Raw genomic sequence first — 23,858 nt, 5'->3', positions numbered from 1 at the left:
CGACTGATTTAGTTTGGGCTGTGACCCGTGAATATATATACACTTACACGCATGCGCAGGCTAATCACAAATCTACGTTATCCAGCGGTCAAGCAATCTCGTTTCCGATTTGTAGAGCGAGATAGATGCATCGCTAATGCAACTTGAACCTTTCTTTTTTATATAGTAAGCTCCCATTAGCTCACGTGCTGTTTGATTTGTACTTCTGCCAAGAATCTTAATCTCAGAGAAACGTGGTTTGCACACATGCAGGCCTTGCAGTGCGCTGGCAAATGTGCCACGCCATCTTTCATTAGATTCAGTTCGTGTTCCCTGGCTCGTTCATTTATGCAGCGTCTAGTCTGTCCTATGTAGAACTTCCAGCACTGAAGGGCGATCTCGTACACCACCCCCGTGGCGCATTTTCCGTAGGACGCGCAATGTTTCTTGCCACAGCCTTGCGACCATAAAATATACCTAAAATTGTGTTGTGGACATGCTCGCTACTCATAGATACTAAGGAATGCTGGTGTAACTTCAGGGTGGAGTCTAACATTTATAAAATAAAGTTGGCAGTTTGAAGCATTGAAAGCAAACAGGGAGGCTTACCGTTGCGCTTGACTCCTCAGGTGTTGTTCTAGTGCCCCTGTCACACGGGCAAACTAAAGTGCACTTTGAGCAACTGCACTTCAATGTGCTGAGTGTTATTTTGCCAGCGCGCTGCTACACACGAGAAAGAAAAGTGTTCTTACAAATTGGTGGCGATTGCGATAGGGAGTCCGAATGCAAAGCGCATATTTGCTTTGCCAACTAAAAAAATGCGTGCACAAGAACAGTTTGTTACCTTTCAAAAAAAAATTATTTGCAACATGGGGTTTTACGCGCCAAAACCACAGTCTGATTATGAGGTACGCCGTAGTGGGGCATTCCGGGCTAATTTTACCCGCCTGGGGTTCTTTAGCGTACACCTAAATCTATGTACACGGGTGTTTTTGCATGTCGCCCTCATCAATATGTGGCCGCCGTGGCTGGAATTTCATCCCGTGACCTCGTACTTAGCAGCGCAACACCAAAGCCACTAAGAAACCACGGCGGGTAGTTTATCTTTAGAAATAGTATTTACAAACATTGAAAGGCCGCGACGGTGGCAAGATCAGTACCACTCCAAGTGACGTGCTCCACCAAAAAACTGCACGGCCATTACCTGGCATTGCCGTAAACAGCCAACAGCGAGAGTAGGTTTTTTTTTCTGTGTGGCACATTTTATTACCTGTAACGTTAGCAGTTTTCTAAAAAAATATGAAAAATTACTCCTGTCTCTGCTTTCAATATTACTTTACCCCCTTTTTTTTAGTCGTTGATAACGAGGCTATCGAAGTGTAGACCAATGGTACAGAGTTAGAAATACGAAAAATTTTACATCAACCATCAAATGAACCGAGAGCAGATTACTAGGAACATAACAATTTATTCGATATTATCATCGGTACAGACCACAAAGTATGTAGCGTATGCTTTATATTCTATCAGGAATTTATCGAATGAGACAGCTAGCTCCAAGCGTTGTCGACCCCCCACCCCCCTCAAAAAAGAAAGTAACGATGACACTTGTGAACATACGGGGAAATAACAGTTTTATACACGCTATACAAACACAGAGTTATTGTTTCGAAGACTTCTTCAAATGTACATCTGCCGTGTCGCATTGAGTGTATGGTTTGTATTGTTGTACGAACTGTCCGTCGCGTCCTCTAAGTAGGTTGGCTTCGATTGTTACGTCAATCATTCCGTTTCCGAGAAAATAATCTGTGGCAACAATGCCGGAGCACGTCTGTTGCTTGTGTCTGAAAAATTCCGTCACGTCATGGTTTATCCACTCCGCTGCTCGGCGAGTACCGACGATAAGGTCCGGGAATGACGGCGTGAGCTCAGCCATTATAGCAATAGGGTTACAACTTCCGTCTACGCAAGCTTTTGCGTCCAAGTATTTCATAAGTTTTTTGGGGCATTGCGCATTGGCCCACCGGTGCAGTATGGCTGGTGCCAAGTAATTCTCATAACGCCCTCTAAAGTATTTCGAACGGTAAAATACTATGACGTGGCCCTGCACCATGGTTCCATTTTGGGAATCACCAAAGATCTCGTTCAATTTTTTCAAATAATCGAACCGCTTTCTAATCACGCCACTCAGTTCTGTCACGATTAGTTTCTGAAGTTCCGCATGTCGTCCCGGCACGTCGTCGTATCCTTCGTCAAAACCCGTCGTGAATCTGTGAAAGTCGAGAATCACCAGCTCGCCGGTCTCTTCCACAAACTCGCGGACCTCCCTGAGTACCTCCCTTACGGTCGGCCATCCTCGCACCCTATCATGGGTAATATAAAACTGACCACTGGAGTACTGCACCCTCAGATCCAGGGAACGAATTCCATAGGCCAGCTGCTGCTTTATCGTCTGGTCCTGAGTGTACACGTGCTTTTCGTGTGGAAGCGTGACGCCTTGGTTGTACATCCCGGCATCGTGCGTTCCGGGAACGAGCATGTCCATTAAACTAAGCGACGAGAGTACGGAGTAGTTTTCACGCATCCAGCGGGGCTTCGGTGTGAAGCACGACGAATGCAGTACTTCGACGCATTTGGGAGCTGGTCCCTTTGACGACGAGAGGCGCTTCGGAAAACAGCTCATAAGCTGAGCAAGGTGGAGAATGGTCGTGTTGAATGCTCCTTTTTCCAGGTTCCACTTTGCTTTCTGCTTTATAAATTCCAACGCTTTCCCATTTTTGTTGGCATTGTCGTTTTGCACTATGAGTGCCCAGTACCCGAGGCACTGTCCTCTCATCAGTGTGCTGACTTCGAAGTTTGGTGCTAAGGCACTAGTTTCGTATCTACCGGAAGACGTTTTGATAGTCCACAAGCTGAGAATGTCAGACAGGGCTCTTGGCAGATTATATCTTGAGAGAACGGCAAATGTTTCGCCTATGTAATCCTCTTGTATGCCAAACCAGTTCAGCTCGAAGTAGCCGTGCTTCTCAAGCCGGCTGAACGATGACACAGTCAAGTACGTTCCAGATTTTCGCATTTCTGGAAGGAAATAGAAAGGCCTGTGCTTTAGTCCAAAGAAGCATATTCGTTTCTTTATCAGAAACTATCTGTATTGCGCAACAATACCGCGATAATAGTTTTCTGATCCGATAGCTACGAAACACTTGTACCATGTCGATTTTCACATATATGCGCCTAGAAGTTTCTGAGTATAGTCCCGCAGCTACAGGAAAGATTTGCTGCCTAAATAAATTAGTAGAAGTGTAAAGAGGTTTATTGGACGAGTCCAACAAACGGGCGGTAGCTCGGAACAGTGAGCGCGGAGAGCAAGATGGTGGTCTTCGAACGCCGGTCTCGTGCCCTCTGTTCTTGATGATGATCGGTATGCCATTCTCCTCCTTTCTTCGTTACAATTGCCCCCGTCGAGAAAGGTGGAGCCATCCTGGCGATCTAACAGGTGGGTACAAGAGGGTCGAAGTACGGCTTGAGGCGGTTTACGTGAACAACATCACGTCCACGTCGACGACGGTCGCCTTGCAGCGTAAGAGGCTCAATGACATAGTTTACGGGGGAAGTACGCTCGACGATGCGGTAGGGACCATGATAATTTGGGAGCAGTTTGGACGACAAGCCAGGGGCGCAGGGTGGTACAAGCAGCTACACAAGTGCTCCAGGAGCGAATGTTGCGGCCGGAGAGTGATCATCATCGCGGGCGTTTTTCTGGCGTTGTTGGTCGGCTGTAGTAAAGCGCTTGGCTAGTTGTCGGCAATCTTCAGCGTAACAGGCCGCTGCTGACACGGGCGTGCACTCTGAGGTATCTGGTGCGTATGGCAGCAACGTGTCGATAGTGTGCGTTGGCTGGCGACCGTACAAAAGGAAGAAGGGGGAAAACCCGGTTGTGACTTGCGTAGCGGTGTTATACGCGTATGTCGCAAATGGGAGAACCAGGTCCCAGTTTGATTGATCAGATGCAACATGTGTCGCAAGCATGTCGCCCAGAGTCCGATTAAACCGCTCAGTGAGACCGTTCGTCTGAGGGTGGTAGGCAGTACACGTCCGATGTACAATTTTGCACTGGTGGAGAAGTGCTTGAATTGCATCGGAGAGAAATACGCGGCCACGGTCACTGAGGAGTTCGCGAGGAGGACCATGCCGAAGCACAAAACGCCTCAGGATGAAAGAGGCGACATCCTGTGCTGTCGCCGTGGGAAGAGCAGCGGTTTCGGCGTATCGTGTAAGGTGGTCGACAGCAGTGATAGCCCATCGGTTTCCGGCCGTGGTCAAAGGTAAAAATCCATAAAGGTCAATTCCAACGCGGTCGAATGGGCGTTCTGGGCATGGAAGGGGCTGCAATGAACCTGCGGTAGGATGCGGTGGTGTTTTTCGTCGCTGACACTCGTGGCAGCCGCGAATGAACTTGCGGACAAAGCGAAACATTCCGCGCCAGTAGTACCTTTTCCGTAAGCGTTCATAGGTCTTGAAGACACCACCGTGAGCACACTGCGGGTCGGAGTGAAAGGAAGCGCAGATTGTAGAGCGAAGCGTTCGAGGGATAACTAGGAGCCACTTCCTACCATCTGGCGAGTAGTTGCGCCGGTACAAGAGGCCATCACGGATGCTGAAGTGCGAAGCTTGGCGTCGCAGAGTTCGAGTGGTCGAAAGAGTGGGTGCCCCGGATAAAATGTCAAGAAGCGAAGCGATCCAGGGATCGTGGCGCTGTGCAGAGGAGACGGTGGCGACGTCAAGAGCTGACAATGGAAGGTCTATAGTGGATATGGACGCAGTTTCGGTGGATAGTGGTGACCGCGACAGTGCATCAGCATCGGCATGCTTGCGTCCGGAACGATATATAAAGCGGATGTCAAACTCTTGAAGTCGAAGAGCCCAGCGGGCAAGGCGACCTGACGGATCCTTCAACGAAGACAACCAACATAATGCATGATGGTCCGTAACTACATCAAACGTGCGGCCATATAAGTAAGGGCGGAACTTGACAAGCGCCCAGACTATTGCCAAGCATTCTTTCTCGGTGACGCTATAGTTTGATTCAGCCTTGGTGAGCGTTCTGCTGGCGTATGCGACGACATACTCTGCGAACCCAGGCTTTCGTTGCGCGAGAACAGCACCGAGGCCGACACCGCTGGCGTCTGTGTGCACCTCAGTTGCGGCCGTAGGATCGTAGTGGCGCAGTATAGGTGGTGACGTCAGGAGACGGCGAAGGGTGGAGAAGGCTTGGTCACACTCAGAAGACCATGACGAGATATTGGAGGCGCTGCTTAGTAGTTGGGTCAAAGGCGCAATTATAGAGGCGAAGTTGCGCACAAACCGACGAAAGTAGGAACATAACCCTATGAAGCTTCGTAACTGCTTTAGAGTCGTCGGTTTGGGGAAGTCAGTCACGGCACGTAATTTAGCTGGGTCCGGAAGCACACCATCCTTTGATACAACGTGACCAAGAATTGTAAGTTTTCGCGCAGCAAAACGGCACTTCTTGAGATTTAGTTGCAGCTGAGCGGTTTTCAGACACGTCAGGACATGGTTGAGGCGTTCTAGATGGGTTGCGAAATCTGGCGCAAAGACAACAATGTCGTCGAGATAGCAGAGACACATGTGCCACTTCAAACCCCGCAGAACCGAGTCCATCATGCGTTCGAAGGTGGCAGGCGCATTGCAGAGGCCGAAGGGCATGACATTGAATTCATATAGACCGTCAGGCGTGACGAAGGCTGTCTTTGAACGGTCGGCCTCTGCTAAAGGTACCTGCCAATACCCGGAACGCAAATCTAACAACGAAAAAAACTCGGCACCTTGTAGGCAATCAAGGGCATCGTCAATTCTGGGTAAAGGGTACACGTCTTTTCGAGTGACCTTGTTTAGGCGCCGGTAATCCACGCAGAAGCGAATCGATCCATCCTTTTTTTTAACGAGAACCACAGGGGATGCCCACGGGCTTTGTGAAGGGCGAATAACGTCGCGTTTAAGCATATCGTCAACCTGGTCGGTAATAACTTGACGTTCCGCGGTGGAGACGCGGTAAGGGCGTTGTCGCACTGGCGAGTTGGAGCCGGTGTCGATGTTGTGAACAATGGTAGAAGTTCGGCCAAGGGCACGTTGGGCAACATCGAAGGAGTCGCGGAACTTGTAGAGCAGCTGGAGAAGAGAAGTGCGTTCAAATGGGGACAGTCCGTCTGCGATGGACGAATCGAATAGGTCAGCAGCTGGAACATCAGAAGGGGTAAGAGCACTGATGACGTCGAGGTCGCGTCGAGCTGAATCTTGCTGCACGGAAAAAATTTGGCCGACTTCAATGGGTTGCACGCATCCAAGGGATTCACCTTTAAGCACTCGGATGGGATATGGAAGAGGATTTGTGAGGCAGAGAGCGCTTGTTCCATTCGAAATAGAGAGGGTCGAATAAGGCAAAAGAAGTGGCTTCCGATTTAGAAGAAGGCATGATGGTTCAAAGAATGCAGCTTCATCACATATGCTGTTGCAGAATACGGGGAGCAAAACAGCTGCTGTCGGCGGAATTTCTGTGTCTTCTGTGACGACTATTTTGTGTGCGGCTTGATGAGCGGGGTAGTAGGACTCGTCACACAAGGGGAAGAGCTCAAGTTCAGATCTGGCACAATCAATAACGGCGTGATTATACGATAGAAAGTCCCAGCCAAGTATAATGTCGTGCGAGCAAGAGGAAAGGACGATAAGCTCGACAATGTAGTGTTCTTTAGCTATAATAAGTCGAGCAGTGCAGGCAGCTATAGGCCGAACAGGGTCTCCATTCGCTGTACGTAAGGGCATCATCTCAATAGGCGTGGTCACCTTCCGAAGCTTGCGGCAAAGTGTGGCGTCTATAACAGAAACGGCAGCACCGGTATCGACAAGAGCATATGCACGGATGCCTTCTACGAAAACTTCGACAATATTCGACGGCAAAGTTCGAGGACTTGAGCATTTCGACAGCGCAGTTATTGCCTCACGAACTGCGGAGGCTAGTTGCCCTCATTTACAGGGGCTGGTCGACGACGCATGGGCGACAAGGAGCGGCGACGGGGTGAAGGTGAGCGACGAGACGTGGGTTGCGGATAGTCACGTGAAGACGTGCTTTGTTGGGGACCCGGATCTTCATAACGAGAGCGGGGACGATCTATGTAGTTCGGTGAACGGGCGTCTGAATATCCTGGCGCGCGACGGCGGCAGAATCGGGCGATATGACCAGGGCCACCGCACGCAAAACAGATCGGCCGGTTGTCGCGCGTTCGCCAGGGATTTGCAGGGATGGGAGCAGACCATGTCACGGACGGCTGAATCGGGGCTGCAGCATACGACACACCATGGGGTGGTGAGGGCTGTTGAAGATGCTGCCGCTTTACTACCTCAGCGTAACTAAGAGGCGCGGCGACAAGTTGCTGCTGAATGGGCACCGGCATGGCCTCGGAAATCTGCTCTTGAATGACGTGTCGAAGCACGGGAGCCAACGGGATTGGTCGCTGCAGTTGCTGCTGTTGTGGGAGCTCCTGACGCTGAGCAAACGGCCGGAGAGACAACTGACGGGCCACCTCCTCACGCACAAATTCTTTCATTTGTGCGATAAGGTATGGCTGGGCAGGCATGATGTCCAGTGCAGCGAGCGGTTGATTGTACGTCTGAGATGAACGTCGGGTGAGAGCCCGCTGCCTTCTCAACTCGTCGTAGCTGTGGCACAGAGTTACCATTTCAGACACTGTGCCAGGAGACTTCGCAAGAAGCATCTGAAAGACATCGTCGTCGACGCCCTTCATGATGTGCTGTATTTTGGCACTTTCGCTCATTGAGGCATCGGCGCGCCTGCAGAGATCGAGTACGTCCTCAATATAGGCGGTAAATGTTTCATTCGGTTCCTGTGCCCGTGTGCGCAGCCGTTGCTCGGCGCGTAACTTCCGCACGGCAGGGCGACCGAAAACGGCAGATATTGCCTCCTTGAAAGCAGACCAGTTTTCAAATTCCGATTCGTGGTTCGTATACCACAGCTTCGCCACGCCAGCCAAGTAAAAGTTCGCGGTACTCAACTTAGTAGCGTCATCCCACTTGTTGGGTCCACTAACTTTTTCGTAGGACGACAGCCAGTCCTCGACGTCCTGGTCTTCCGTACCCGAAAATACCGGGGGGTCTCGCTGGCGAACCGGGCCAGGGCAAACGGCGGCCGGGAGAGATGGCGGCGGTTGGGCTGCGTCAGCTTGCATGGTCGAGTGCAACGTACGGGATCGGAGTTCCAGGGTGTCGGCGATGAGCGTACCCCGCACGATCCACCAAATGTAAAGAGGTTTATTGGACGAGTCCAACAAACGGGCGGTAGCTCGGAACAGTGAGCGCGGAGAGCAAGATGGTGGTCTTCGAACGCCGGTCTCGTGCCCTCTGTTCTTGATGATGATCGGTATGCCATTCTCCTCCTTTCTTCGTTACAGAAGCAACAAGCTTCGAGGGCTCATAAATGTTACTGCCTATCTCCACACTGTGAACTCAAAATTATGGAAAAAATATCAATTTCTTGGGTACCCTAGGATAACAGCAAAATTATAACAAGATGTATACCAAGCTAATTTGTGCCTCGTGGCTGCAGAAATCTAGAATATGCATCTGTGGAATGAAAACGACTCTAATATTAGAAAAAACAAGGCTGGCCGGCTGCACGCATCCAACCACGGATCCAGTTGTAGCAACTCCGCCTTTTTCAGTCTCTCCTAAAGGGACCTTGAAACACTTTTGATGATTTTGTACAAATGTACGCAGTCACTAGGGTGGGTCATTCTGATCATGAAGAGGCGCATTGAAGCCCTCCACATAAAGGCTGTAATTTATTTTAAGGTTCTTAAGAGAAGAAGACGACGGTGCGAGCGGTCGCATGTTGCCTCGGCTCCTGCATTTTTCCTTTTTGTGCCTACCCAATCGCTTCAAGAGCCTGATTTCCTGCCTGGACCTATGTGAGTGTTATCGGCACTTCTTGACAGTTCCTTTAGCAACTCCGACGTCCCTTACGCGAGCCGCAGCCCTTTTTAGGGCTCTCGGCTGACCGTCTCGCTGCTGGGCCTAGCTCCGCCTAGCATGGGCGCAGGAACGGAGCGCGATGGCGCGCGCACCTGGCGCGAGATCCACGATAACCTCTCGAAACAGCGTCAGCATCATTCGCCACCAGCATACCCCGCAGTGGCTCATAGGACTCAATCAAGAGCAGAACCGAAGCCCCCGCCGCTGCCGCGCAGCGATTATAAAATCATCCTAAGAGTTCGTGGGGGCCTCAACTGCGCTGGAATCCATGCATGCATCCTCAGACAAGTCATCCTCAAGGCTGCGGGGCTCCCCATCACCGACCGCACCAGTTCTGACCAAATTCGTGTCAACACCATCAACAATACCGTTCTAATCAGCACACCGGACATGGAACGTGCAGATCTCTACCACAACATCCAGAGTCTGCAATTCAATGGTAACCCTTACGAAGTCGCCACACATGTGGCTGATCCCATCGATACCTGTAGAGGATGCATTCACTTGCCCCCAGATTACTCAGAAGATGACATCGCCTCAACCCTCCGCAGATGCAACCCAACATTGATTATTGGGGGTGCACGACGCCTGGGCAATACTGAAACCATCATGGTTATATTCCAAGGCAAAATCATCCCTTTCTACGTCAACTACGACGGCTGTTCACTTCGATGCCGCCCCTTCAGGCAGAAGGTAGAAGCCTGCACCCGATGCCGCGGGATTGGTCATCGCCAGGACGTCTGCACTAGTGCCACCGACACACTCTGCCCCAAGTGTGGAATGAAAGACGCACCCATGGACCATGAATGTGACCCGATATGTGTTGTGTGCAGCGGAAACCATCAAACCGGCTCCTCACTGTGCAAACAAAGGTTCAAACCACGCCCTACACGTCCCAGGCATAAACAAGACACTTCAACCACCAACCGAACTCCCAGTCTCGACCGCACTCGTGACTCAAGCCGGCGAAGAAGTCGCAGCAAAAGCAAGGACCGCGGGCCTGGCTACGCAACCCAAGACGTCGCCTGGCCTGCTCTATCATCAAGCCCTACTCTCGCCAACTCCTCCCGCAACCCACCCCAGGTAAGCTGGGCTAAGGTAGCCTCTTCCAGCTGCTCCTCAAACCAGACTGCTAATAATGAATCCCTCCTTGAAGAAAATACAATTCTAAAAGCCGAAATTCAAAGACTTAAATTAGAACTCCAATCTCGTCACCCCTCTACTTCAACCTCTGAAGCCCCTCTCTCTAACACGACCCTTTCGACTGATCATCCATCAGTCCTACCTGAAACCTCTTCCCACCGCCCCATGGACACTAGCCCTTCCACTGAACGGGAACCGCTTCACCCTCCCCCGAGCAAACGTAAAACTCCGAGCACTCCACGATCAGAGGACACCCTGGACGAGACAATCTTAAATTATAACGACAGGCTAACCGCTTTGGAGACTAAATTCCATAATATACTCACTGCAATTGAAAAAATCAATACAGATTACACATCCAGGAATGAAAAGATCGACAAATTTATTGAATTCGTACAAGCACACATCCAACAAACTACAAGTTGGATAGCTGGAGTCACCGCGAATCACCCTAACATAGTTGCACCTGCTCGATCCGCCTCCCCACTAGCTCCGCTTAACAATGGCCAATAACCCGACCCGTTCCGAGTTTGAAGTGTGGCAGTGGAACTGTAGGGGGTTTCGAAAAAAGAAAGCACACCTCCAGCAGTTTCTAGCCTCCTCTTCTAATCTCCCAGCTGTCATTGCGCTTCAGGAAACTCACGGACTAATCAGCTTTCCAGGTTATAATGTTTATCAGAACAATAAGGTCTCCCGGCCCGATACGGCTATTCTTATGCAAAAGCACCTCACTGCTAATCACTTCCAATTGGACAGCGTCGATATAGAGCACGATTTTCTAGAAATTATTCCTCGCAAAAATAATGCACCTGGCCTTTACATTCTCAATATCTATAGTCGTCCACAAGACAAACATCACCGCTTTGACTCCCTTTTCGCTCAAGCTATTGCCGCTGCCAACCACCACCCCCTCCTAATCCTTGGAGATTTCAACGCACCCAACCATTTGTGGGGTCACTCCGTTTCAACTCCTAAGGGCAGAGCCCTATGGATCCACATACAAGACCACAGACTCACATTACATAACGACATCGATGCACCAACCAGGCTAGGCAATAGCGTAGCTAAGGACACCTCCCCCGATCTTACGCTTACACACAGAATCCAACACGTCACATGGCACAACTCACAAGTTAACCTCGGTAGCGACCATTATATCATTACCATCACACTACAATTCAAACACAAACCCTTTGCACCCAAACGCCTCAGCCTTACCAATTGGGACAATTTTCGAGAGGCCCGCCAGATATCAGCTCCCACAAACATTCAAGACATTTCAGAATGGGTTCAGCATCTACACTCAGACGCCCAGACGCACACTACCACTCTGCCCCCCGAAACCGCCCTCACTACGGTTGATTCCAAGCTTCTACACATGTGGGAAGCCAAAGAGTCTCTTCTCAAACGGTGGAAGAGGCAACGGTTCAACCGAAAATTAAGACTCAGAATTGCCAAATTAGACCTTCAGATCCAGGAGTACGCCACACAACTGGCCTGCCAGCAGTGGGGCCAGGTATGTGAAAGCATGCATGACAACCTCGATAACAAGCGCACATGGCAACTCTTGCGACACTTATTAGACCCTACCACATCGCGCACACGCCACAACCATAGCATAAACAAACTGCTACATGCACACAAAAACAATCTCAATGGATTCTTCGACGACCTCCGCCATAAACATCTGCCCCCCGCTCAGAAGTATGACATGCCAAAATATACTGGCGAACCCAACGAGCTGCTTAGCGCCGCTATCACGGAAGCAGAGGTTCGCCATGCCCTCGCCACCCTGCGCACAATGTCAGCACCAGGCCCCGACCTTATTAACAATAAAATACTCCGCAATCTAGACGACAACTCTGTCACAGCCATCACGGCGTACTTCAATCACTGCTTTGACACAGGCACCCTCCCTAGTTCGTGGAAAGATGCCAGGGTAATTTTTATCCCAAAGCCAAACAAACCACTCAACATTTCTAATCTCAGGCCTATATCACTAACCTCTTGTCTAGGTAAAACACTCGAACACGTCATCCTCAACCGACTTAGTAAATACATGGACGACAACAATCTTTATCCATCAGAAATGGTAGGTTTTCGAAAATCTCTCTCATGCCAAGATATCATGCTTCGAATGAAGCATGACATCATTACACCTAATAGCAGTCTAGATACGCAAGCAATTCTCAGTCTGGACCTCCATGGAGCTTTCAATAACGTTTCACATTCCGCCATCCTCCGAGAGCTTAATCTCATTGGGGTTGGCGGAAAGACATATGACTACATATGTACCTTCCTATCCAACCGTACCGCAACGATACACATAGGCACAGAGCAATCCCTTTCATACGCTTTAGGTAGCTACGGCACGCCCCAAGGCTCAGTGCTGTCCCCTTTTCTTTTTAATCTTTCTATGATGCCGATGGCGCAAGCATTGCGGTCTATTCCCAATCTCAAGTTTTCACTCTACGCCGATGACATCACTCTTTGGATGACTGGCGGTTCCGATGGAGAAATTCAAGACACTCTACAGGCCGCAGCAGACGCCGTCGTGGCTCATGCCGGGGCTATGAATCTCACATGCTCCCCTCAAAAATCTGAGCTGCTACTTCTGCCATCCCACCGGGGGTCCGGAAAACACATGTCTAGTATAAAGGTCTTCCTAAACCACATCCCCGTTACTAGAGTGGACAGGCTCCGGGTGCTCGGCTTACACATTCAAAGCAACCGGCTCAACACATATACTCTACATACACTCCACACTACAGTCGATCACACCCTGCGCCTTCTAGGGCGAGTCTCCAATAAACATGGCGGACTAAAGGAGGCCGAACTTCTCCGCTTGATTCAGGCCTTCGTTATCAGTAAGATTACATTCGCAACACCATATCTACATTTCCTTAAATCAGAATCAGATAAGATCGACACTCTATTACGCAAAATATATAAATTCGCTCTGGGAGTCCCCATACGTACCTCCACTGATAGGCTAATGCTTACTGGAACTTTCAACACACTTACTGAACTCACAGAAGCCCACCTCACATCCCAATATAGCAGACTTTCTAACACCGCAACAGGTCGACACATTCTACAAACCCTTTCTATCACTCCGGCACCCATCATCAAGACTAAATACACCATTCCACATCACATACACGAGAACCTCTGCATCCCCCCACTTCCTAAAAACATGCACCCTGTGCATCACAAACAGCGCAGGAGGCAACGAGCAAAGGCTCTCCAAAAACAATTCTCCACCTCTAAAGACGTGCTCTATGTTGATGCCGCCGAATATGGGAGCAGAAATCATTACGCAATATCAGTCATTAACTCTCACGGCCAGGTCGCTGCGGCCGCTTCCATTCCTGGCTCTTCCTCGGAGGAGGCGGAGGAAGCGGCCATAGCCCTGGCCCTCACAATTCCAAATTCATCAGTTATTGTTAGCGACTCCAAAGCAGCCATACATAACTTCGGAGCGGGTAGGGTCTCTAAGCCAGCCCTTTCTCTCCTCTTGGCCCATCCTTTCCATCAAACCGTGGCATTAATCTGGACTCCCGCGCATGTGGGCCTTGCCGGAAACGAGGCGGCTCATGCCAGTGCCCGAGGATTTACTGTCCGGGCTCAGGCATCAGATGTGTCGGACCTCGCCACGGAGGAGGCACCGTTTACAGCGCGGGATCGACTTATTACTTACCACGACATCTGCACCCACTACCGATTAGACCGCTTAACCTTTCCGCCACTCATGGGCAAATCCCCGCGTAGGTGTGAAGTTCTGTGGCGACAGCTGCAGACTCGCACCTTTCCGTCCCCTTACCTCCTCCACCGCATTCATCCCACCATTTACCTTTCTCCCTCTTGTAAATTCTGTCTCTCTCCCAAAGCAGACTTAAACCACATCATGTGGGGCTGCCCTAAGCACCCCCTTCCGCCTTTCCTCAAGCAATTAATATGTAGTGAGGAGCAGTGGGAGGCTGCCTTGCGCAGCTCCAGGCCCGATCTTCAGGAGGCCATCCTGGAGTGGGCTGAGAGGATAAAGGAGGCCTACTTCAAGTAGTTCCTCCCCCACCCTCTATTCCATTGCCCCCTTCCCTTTAAAGAGGGATAAATAAAGTTTTTCATCATCATCATCATCATTAAGGTTCTTAAAATGTGCATCGCTACCAATCGCATCGGCGAAGCTGCACTGTGCCTTCAGCCGCCCCCTCCCAATTGACGTCAGTAGGGCGAGCTATCCGATTGGCTACCCAGGTCGCATCATCGATATTTTTTTCAACTTTATGGTGAATAAATGTTGTTCGCAATAGTTGGAATTTTGGTTAATGTCGTTCTATAAAAAAATAACAGAAAGATACACAACGACAATTTCCCACTACACTAAAGTACTCCCGGAACACCAAAAGCGCCATCTGCTTGTGTTACAACGTTCTCCATGTGGACGCGTGCTGCGCGGTCAGTGCTCGTCTCGAGCTTTCTTTTCGTGAGCCCCATCGGTCAACATTGTTGCGTTTTGGGCCGCCAATCTAGCGATGCTCAACATGTCAAGCCGCGACATCGTGTCTCTCTGCAAGCAAAATGCGAATTTAGTGGCTGGAGCGCATCAAGCTGTTGGCATCCGATTGGTGCCAGCATCTACGCGGTAATAGCCCTGACTTCCCGCCGAAGGATTACTACTACAATAGAAAGCTTTAGCGTGCCCGGTGTTCGGATAAACGCAAGCGCAAGCGTACTGGCCCTGCGCGTTTTACCGGATGAGTGGAGGCGCAAACGTGAACCTCCTGCACTGGTGCATCCACCTGGTGACACAGAGCTCAACTAGACAACCACAGAGGTAATTTAGCCGTAAGTAAGTGTATTCTACTTTGCGGCTCGTGTAAATTTTTGGGAGGAGCATCATCGTGAAAGCACTACCTTTTAAAATGTTTAGAATGTCGTACACTTGGTTACAGCAATATTAGCTCTGTGCTTGGCTGGTTAAGCTGTGCCACCAGGCTGCTGCGCCAAACAGGCCACTCAGGCCATTCACGTTTATGCTAAGCTCCTTCATCACAGCGGTATCAGCATGTAGGGGCTTTACGCCTCCGCCCCTCCGTCAAAACGCCCAGCTCGCTTGCGGTAACCGGAATGCCGGACACACACGGACCTGAAACAGAGCGCTCCCAACGCACGCTGCTTGGTTAACTCTCGAGGGAGATCGACGGCCAGGGGGCTAACGGAGAGCTTCGAAAGGCATCGCGCGCTGGCTCCAAGACAAGCTGAAGTAAAACAGCACGACATCACATCATGGCGCAGAACCAGTGAAGGCGACGCTCTTAGTCCCGATAACTCGGGGAACGAGTTGAGGAGAAAAATCAAGACTAAGAAAGAGGGTAACTTGTAATCATCTGTAACTCTCTGAGTATGATACGCTTCACTTAAATTGTGGCACTGAAGTTTACTGTAGCTGTACTCTACGCGTCTACAACATTTGTCCAAACCGTTTCCGGGACGCTTTAAGCAAAATGTGATCGCTATGCTTCATTTGTGTTTTTTTCTAAGTAGGCTTTGGTGCTGATGAAGAGTTAATGCTTCACTGAGTGTGATTTTACTCCCGAAAAGGCGCACAGTAGCAAAAATCACGACGCTTGATAACACTATGTGATTACAGTGACATGAGTCAGCTTCTACTGTTGACATGGACATGAGTCTTTGTCATGGGCTTTTCAGGGTGGAATATACAGCCTTGTGGAGTACTACGGGACCAGAGCAGAACATTGCTTTGGTCCCGTATAGCCAGAACGATGGCTCGGTTAGATATTAGCTACCACACCTATGCCGCTTCCTCACTGGGTCACTGAAGCAACGCATGAAACGTGTGTGGACCTGAGGTCACATACAAGTGCAATATAGCAGTATTTGCACAAGCCACTGGGAATTTCGCACATATTTGACAGGATTGCAGAAGTGGCTTTGTTCCAAGCGCCGTAAGGTAATTTTTTCTCTGTATGGCCTTCATGCGAAAGCTGCTACAGAGCGCCAATGTCAATGAAAGACAGCAATGGTAGTTGAGCAAATGTGGACACCACCGTACACAAACGTAGCACCTGTACTTCAGAGGCAGTGCGCAGAAAACGAAAGTTTCTTTGGGAATTCGGCAAAAGGAATGCCCTTGACGGTGCTCGCGCAAACCTAAAATATGATAAGCTGTTTATTAATGGGCAAGCATATGTATATGATGAAGGTAGGGGCCAGGTTGTGCAAACGACATGACGCATGCGCAGCTCCGTAGCAGATGTAACTTTCCTTGTTGTCAACTGCCGTAGTATCAAGAACAAAATAGATGATTTCCACAACCTTCTGTGCATGACCAAACCAACTGTAGTGCTTGGAACGGAATCATGGCTAGATGAAGAAATAACGAGCAATGAAGTCTTTCCAAGCGGCTACACATGCTTTAGGAACGATAGAAACCGTCATGGTGGTGGGGTCTTTATACTTGTTCACACATTGCTTTCTTGTTATGCTCTTGATATCGGCAGCCCAAATTGCGAGGATATATGGTGTAAGATTCGGTTACCAAACGGGAAAACATTATCAGTATGTTCATTTTATAGGCCTCCTTCAAGCCCTCTTGCTTTCTTGTCTGATTTTTCAAAGACGATAGAGACAGTCAATACAGATTACCTTGTCATTGGCGGGGACTTTAACATACCAGAGCTTTCTTGGAACAAGCACCCTTCTAATACTAGGGCTACATCTGCAGTGGCAAAGGAATTGTTGATGATACTAAGCAATTTTTCCTTAACCCAGGTGGTAACAGAAGGTACGAGACAAAATAACGTTTTAGACTTAATTTTAACTAATCAGCCAAATTGGATTAGGAAAGTTTTGGTGGTTCCAGGTATTAGCGACCATAAAGCTGTGGTTTGTGAAATGAAGTTGACGTACGAAAAGACGCAAAGCTCGGAAGCCCGAAGGATGTATAATTACAGCCAAGCCAACATAAATGAAATAGGACTTGCATTACAGGAATTCCTCCCAAAATTCGAAATACTTTCTGAGACAATCGGCGTTGATGAGTTATGGGTACTTTTCAAAGCAAAAATGCTTGAGATGCAGGAAAACTATGTGCCATCGTGGGTGCAGACCAAACGGCGTGCAAAATCTAAGCCATGGTTTAATGGTGAGCTGCGACGCCTCACTAGTAAAAGAAATAGGATATACAGGAAATATAAAAGAAACTCCATTTCGGAAACTTGCGATCAACTTGCGACCATAACCAGAACGCTGCAAACAAAAATCCACCAGGCAAAACAAGAATTCTTTGGTGCTTTGCCTTCTCGATTTGAAACTACAAAAAAGCTATTCTGGAATCTTGTCAAGTATAACAGAAAAGACAAAGTATGTATTCCATCACTTCAGCATGACGGAGTGGAAATAGAAAATAGCTTAGAAAAAGCCAACTGCTTCAACAAGTTTTTTGCTTCCATTTTCTCACCCAGTGCCTCGAGCGCAATTCCGCATCCGTCTACTAATGAGGTCATCGAAAACATGGATGATATAATTATTGATGAAACTGGAATACGGTCTCTTCTTGAACGTATAGACTCCAGTAAAGCAGGGGGGCCTGATGGATTGACGGGCGCTTTTCTCAAATTGTGTGCGTCGTTCATCCCTCCCTTTCTTAAGATACTGTACTCGAAGTCATTGAACACCGGGGTCCTACCTAATGAATGGAAGATGGCGTGCGTTGTGCCAGTGTATAAATCGGGGCCTCGCGAACTGGTCGGCAATTATAGACCGATATCTCTAACAAGTATTGTCTGCAAAGTATTAGAGCACATCTTGTGCAGTAACATAATGACACACATTACCAATCATAACCTCCTGAATCAGAAACAGCATGGTTTCAGGCAAGGGCTTTCCTGTACAACTCAATTAACAGAATTCGTTCATGAAGTTTGTGGTGCACTGGATGCTCGTTCTTGTGTTGACTCGGTGTTTGTAGATTTTAGAAAAGCTTTTGACCTGGTGGATCACAAATTGCTTGTATGTAAACTACGCTGGTTAATATCAATGAACAAGTAATTGCATGGATTCAGGAATACCTTTCTTTGCGGTTTCAACATGTAGTGGTAAATGGCGCAGAATCTAGTGCGGCCCGCGTAACGTCTGGCGTCCCCCAGGGCTCGGTATTGGGCCCATTGCTTTTCTTATTGTTTATAAATGACCTTCCCAACACTATTGTTTCTTCCGTAAGATTGTTTGCTGATGATCTGATAATATATAGAGAAATTACAAGCATTGCCGATACTGTTATTTTGCAAAATGATTTAGTTGAACTACAAAACTGGTGCAGAGAGTCACATATGCAAATAAACACACAGAAAACTGTCCACATGCGCTTTACTAAAAAGTGTATGCCAGAAGCCGTATATTATCTCTCCGGTTCCCCATTGCAGATTGTTCACGAGTACAAGTACTTGGGTGTATTCCTCACGCCGTCCATGTGTTGGCACAGGCATGTTGATTTCATTACAGCAAAGGCATGCAAAGTGTTAGGATTTCTACGGCGCAATACAAAACTCTTTCCCCAGCAGGCTCGCGATCTTCTGTACAAAAGCTATGTTAGACCCATTTTAGAATATGGATGTACCGTATGGGACCCTCCTACGTGTACCGACCGAGATAAACTTGAGAGAGTTCAGAATATAGCAGCACGGTACGTAATCGGCAACTATGACAGAAACCTTAGTATTAGTAGCGCAAAACAAACATTAAAATGGGACACCTTAGAAAAGAGAAGGCAGGCATTACGCTTGAAACTTTTTCACAATATATTTTATGGCCAAATCGGAATAGACCGTAATAAGTATATTCTTCAGCCACATTATATATCCAGACGAACAGATCACGAGCTCAAGGTTAGGGAATACACTTGTAGAACTAAACTTTTCAAAAGCACCTTTTTCCCCAAAACCATTTTAGAATGGAATCGACTGCCTGCTGCCGTAGTTAGTATACTTAATAATGAACATTTTGCAAATGCTCTTTGAAATTTTCTTCTTTATTTTTCAGTATGCAGTAATTGCAGAGTTTGCTATCATTATATAGTGCTTTATTACTTAATTCTATGATGCCGTTTCCTGTGTGCTGTACATTGATATCCTGATGTACCATTTTGTCATGTCATTTTTGCGTTTTTTTTTCTCTTTTTCTCTTTCATTGTATTGTATAGCATAATACTGTTTATTCGATGCCATAAGCTGCTTACATTGATGTATGTAACCCCCCCACTGTAATGCCTAAATGGCGCTGTGGGTATGAGAGTAAATAAAGTAAAGTGTTGAGGAAGGCTAGTTATTTCTGTTTTGCACTGACGACGCAAATTACACGGAGTAACATGTATGTAACAAGCACTGATAGCCACAGAATACCTTTTCCATCTATGAATTATGGGTTGGACTTTTTTTCTTTTTTTCTAATGATATCAAGTTACATGGGTGGCAAGCGACATTTGACAAGACCACAGCTTGACATTCATAACTTATGAACGTGTACTGCAGGGCCTCTACGATCATCTATTTCGGCCCATGCTATGCCTTGTGACATCGTATATCAAAATCTCAAACTACAGTTCAAACTACCCAAAACATAATTTGTCCTGTTGAATGCACAACTCGTCCACAAATGAAAGCACAAATCTGCTTGTTAAAGTTTTGTGTAAGGCTTACGTATCCAGGTACGTCAGACTGTTCCCCCAAGCGCAACGATGTAGACAATAGAAGCTGCACATTTAACTTAGTAGCGCGCAAGTTCATTTAGTAGTTTGAGAAGACATATATTTCTAGGCAGCGTGCCTTAACAGTCTACTACAGTCACCAATTGTCAAGAATGGGTCTAAGGTTACAGCATTACGCATCAGCTGCACCTCCACAATGACTACACACCATATATACTCGACGTAGGGACGTACTCATTCAAGAACTACAACCACAAATTGGCTGCCTGAAATTAAAAAAAGAAGAATCGTTCAACTAAAGAATTCGAAGACTGAAATGAGCGTCGCAGCTTGGGCAAATGCTATTGGATTCTTTTTTAATTATGGGGTTTTACGCGCCAAAACCACTTTCTGATTATGAGGCACGCCTTAGTGGAGGACTCCGGAAATTTTGTCCACCTGGGGTTCTTTAACCCTGCTAAATCTAAGTACACGGGTATTTTCGCATCTCGCCTCCATTGAAATGCGGCCGAGGTCGAGGCCGAGGCTTAAGCACGAGGTCGCGGGATCGAATCCCATGGTCGGGATTCGATCCCGCGACCTCGTGCTCAGCAGCCTAACACCATGGCCACTGAGCAACCACGGCGGGTGCTATTGGATTCTGAAAGCGTGGCATGTGCAGTCTTCTGAGATCGTTGCGGAAAGCTTTGACCTCAGAGTCATATCTAACGCCACGGACGGCACTGAGGACAACTCTATCCGAGAGCGTGTTACCGAGCTAAATATGAGCAGTGGTGACAGCGACAGGTGATAGAGAAATGTGCGGAATATAACCAACCCTTATATAAACCTTTCATTGATTACGAGAAAGCGTTTGATTCTGTCGAAACCTCAGCAGTCATGGAGGCATTGCGGAATCAGGGTGTAGACGAGCCGTATGTAAAACTACTGAAAGATATCTATAGTGGCTCCGCGGTCACCGTAGTCCTCCATAAAGAAAGCAACAAAATCTCAATAAAGAAAGGTGTCAGGCAGGGAGAGATAATCTCTCCAATGCTATTCACAGCCTGTTTACAGGAGGTATTCAGAGACCTGGATTGGGAAGAATTGGGGATAAAGGTTAATGGAGAATACCTTAGTAACTTGAGATTCGCTGATGATATTGCCTTGCTTAGTAACTCAGGGGACAAACTGCAATGCATGCTCACTGACCTGGAAAGACAAAGCAGAAGAGTGGGTCTAAAAATTAATCTGTAGAAAACCAAAGTAATGCTTAACAGTCTCGGAAGAGAACAGCAATTTACAATAGGTAGCGAAGCACTGGAAGTCGTAAGGGAATACATCTACTTAGGGCAGGAAGTCACGGCGGATCCGGATCATGAGACGGAAATAATCAGAAGGATAAGAATGGGCTGGGGTGCGTTTGGTAGGCATTTTCAAATCATGAACAGCAGGTTGCCACTATCCCTCAAGAGAAAAGTGTATAATAGCTGTGTCTTACCAGTACTCACCTATGGGGCAGAAACCTGGAGGCTTACGAAAAAGGTTCAACTCAAATTGAGGACGACGCAACGAGCTATGGAAAGAAGAATGATAGGTGTAACGTTAAGGGATAAGAAAAGAGCAGATTGGGTGAGGGAACAAACGCGAGGTAATGACATCTTAGTTGAAATCAAGAAAAAGAAATGGGCATGGGCAGGACATGTAATGAGGAGGGAAGATAACCTATGGTCATTAAGGGTTACGGACTGGATTCCAAGAAAAGAGAAGCGTAGCAGGGGGCGGCAGAAGGTTAGGTGAGCGGATAAGATTAAGAAGTTTGCAGGGACGGCATGGCCACAATTAGTACATGACCGGGGTTGTTGGAGAAGTATGGGAGAGGCCTTTGCCCTGCAGTGGGCGTAACCAGGATGATGATGATGATGATGATGACAGCGACAGTAGTGAGTACTACACATGGGCACCAGCTGCGTGGCGTGCTTGCGCGAACAAATATATGGTATACGAAACTAACAGCACTGCTATTTTAGCACAAGGAAATCAAGGGTGTCGCACATGGCCAGAATAATTAGACTGCAAGTGGCATAACCCCATGTAAAGGCCACACCACTTCAAAACTGCGAAAAATGAAGGGCCGCTCTTAGACGTGTATATACCATAGAATAAATGCATGTGCGTGCTTGTGAGACGTAAACGTTTTCCTTTTCAAATTTGTGTACCTTGCGTATACTTCTATATGTCACCATAAGTGTCCTTGAAAGCAAATTTTCTCACTTATGTCACATATAGTCAGAAAGAATGATACCTGGTACGTCATATTAAGGCATACTTTGGTTTCATGGGGAAACTTAAAAACAGCTCTTTGCTTACAAAAGAAAAGCTCGGGAAAAAACCTTACGTTGACATCCTAAAATGATTTAGTAAAGCAATGAACGGGGCTAGTTGTTGGACGTTCATGATTATATAGCGCCTAGTATTACACCGACGAACGTGAAGGACAGGACGCGGACGTACGTAGCGCCCCATCCGTCCACGTCCTGTCCTTCACGTTCGTCAGTGTAACACTAAGCACAATATAGTCATGAATACTAAAATCCCTTATGATCATATTATAATATTGATTTCGTAGTTTGCCGGATATACGAGCTTTATTCTTTTCCTTTTTTTAAGAATCTTTCTGCATGCTAAACATACAACCCGCATGGTAAAGCTGATGCCAACAATATTCAAAGTTCTCCATGCAAGTAAGAAACTACAGTTTCTCATGTTACGAGAACATGTGAAACACGTGAGAAACTTGCCATTATGCGACATATATGCGGCGTGTGTATACAGCCCCGCATGCACGTCATACACATACCGCATGTGATGCACAAAACGCGCACTGTAGTTCACACGTGATATGCGCGTGGTACATGTGGCCCAATTACGCGTAATGCCAAGTTAAATAGAGCCCCGGGAGTTCCGTCTGGGATTCGCTAACAGTATTTTAAGAAATAATTTGAGCTTCCCCCCCCCCCTCTAATCCGCGGCTTCTTCGACAAAATACACAGCGTGTTCTCTGCCTCCGGTTCTTCGCACGCACTTTATACAATAAGTGGCAAAGCAAAGAGCTCCGTATTACTGAGGAATCAAATGTCCGCCACAAGGGCCACAAAAGAAAAAGTAGCCATCACCTGGAAGAGTATGAGCATGGTGGGTTCCGCATATCATAAAAACAAAGAACAATGCCGAAATCATGGTGACGACCAGTGCATAATCTTATGACCACCAACTACATGCAACATTCAAGAAAGGCCATCGTCATTCTCTTAAGCGGCTGTGTCATTTGCATGCTTTTTCGTATCACAGTACCATCATTCCTCAAAGTTGAAGCCATTTCGTTAAACCAGTACGAAACACAATACCCGAATTCGCAATGCTCCCCCAGACAGCTGTTCTTTCTGCTTTCATCTACCTATTGTGGTAGAAGACCTGTCAGCACGTCGCTTTGTGAACAAGTCTTGCTTTTGGGCCATATAAAAAGCACGAATGACAGGGCCATCTTGTTTTGACAAGCCGATTATTTTGCACCACGTAGCTTTGCGAGGGTACTGAAAGCTTATCACATTTTATGCCATCCTTTCCAGACATATTAAAGAAACTTGCACGGCACGGTCGGCAAACTTTTGTGCCATATCATTCTTATTCAACCTCCAGCGTGTTTTTTCAAGCAACGCAAAGCAAGAAAGCTTTCGCGGAACTATGGGCTTGTGCCAAACACACGCAAAATAAAAGGGGGGCGGGGGAGAATGCGTAGTAGGTGGGCCAAATAGTAAATCTTAGACATGCGGTGTGGCTAGTTTAGCCGTCCATTGCAGATATGATTCCTGAGTAAGAATGATAGGTGACGCATCATCCCAGCCAAAACTTTCCGACAAGTTGTCTTTCTTCTATTGCGATGACTGAAAAAGAAACCTTCAACGAA

General features: G+C 47.7%; 1 protein-coding gene across 1 annotated transcript; it reads right to left on the bottom strand.

Moving 5' to 3' along the window:
- Positions 1–1,639: 1,639 nt before the first annotated feature.
- Positions 1,640–23,200, bottom strand: LOC135901183 (uncharacterized). The gene is made up of 2 exons (XM_065430871.1): positions 23,068–23,200; positions 1,640–3,057 (listed from the first exon to the last, which is right to left on the bottom strand). The coding sequence occupies exons 1-2, from the start codon at positions 23,129–23,131 to the stop codon at positions 1,640–1,642; spliced, it is 1,482 nt and encodes a 493-aa protein (XP_065286943.1). The 5' UTR covers positions 23,132–23,200.
- Positions 23,201–23,858: the final 658 nt, after the last annotated feature.

The sequence above is a fragment of the Dermacentor albipictus genome, chromosome 4, assembly GCF_038994185.2.
Source record: "Dermacentor albipictus isolate Rhodes 1998 colony chromosome 4, USDA_Dalb.pri_finalv2, whole genome shotgun sequence".
NCBI lineage: Eukaryota > Metazoa > Arthropoda > Arachnida > Ixodida > Ixodidae > Dermacentor > Dermacentor albipictus.
This window is presented reverse-complemented; position numbering and strand designations above follow the sequence as displayed.

Excerpts from the sequence above, each read along its gene's own strand:
- LOC135901183 (XM_065430871.1), bottom strand. The coding sequence starts at position 23,131 with ATGATTTCGGCATTGTTCTTTGTTTTTATGATATGCGGAACCCACCAT. Across the intron at positions 3,058-23,067 it reads CCATGCTCATACTCTTCCAG|AAATGCGAAAATCTGGAACG; the intron begins GTGATGGCTACT and ends ATTTCCTTCCAG.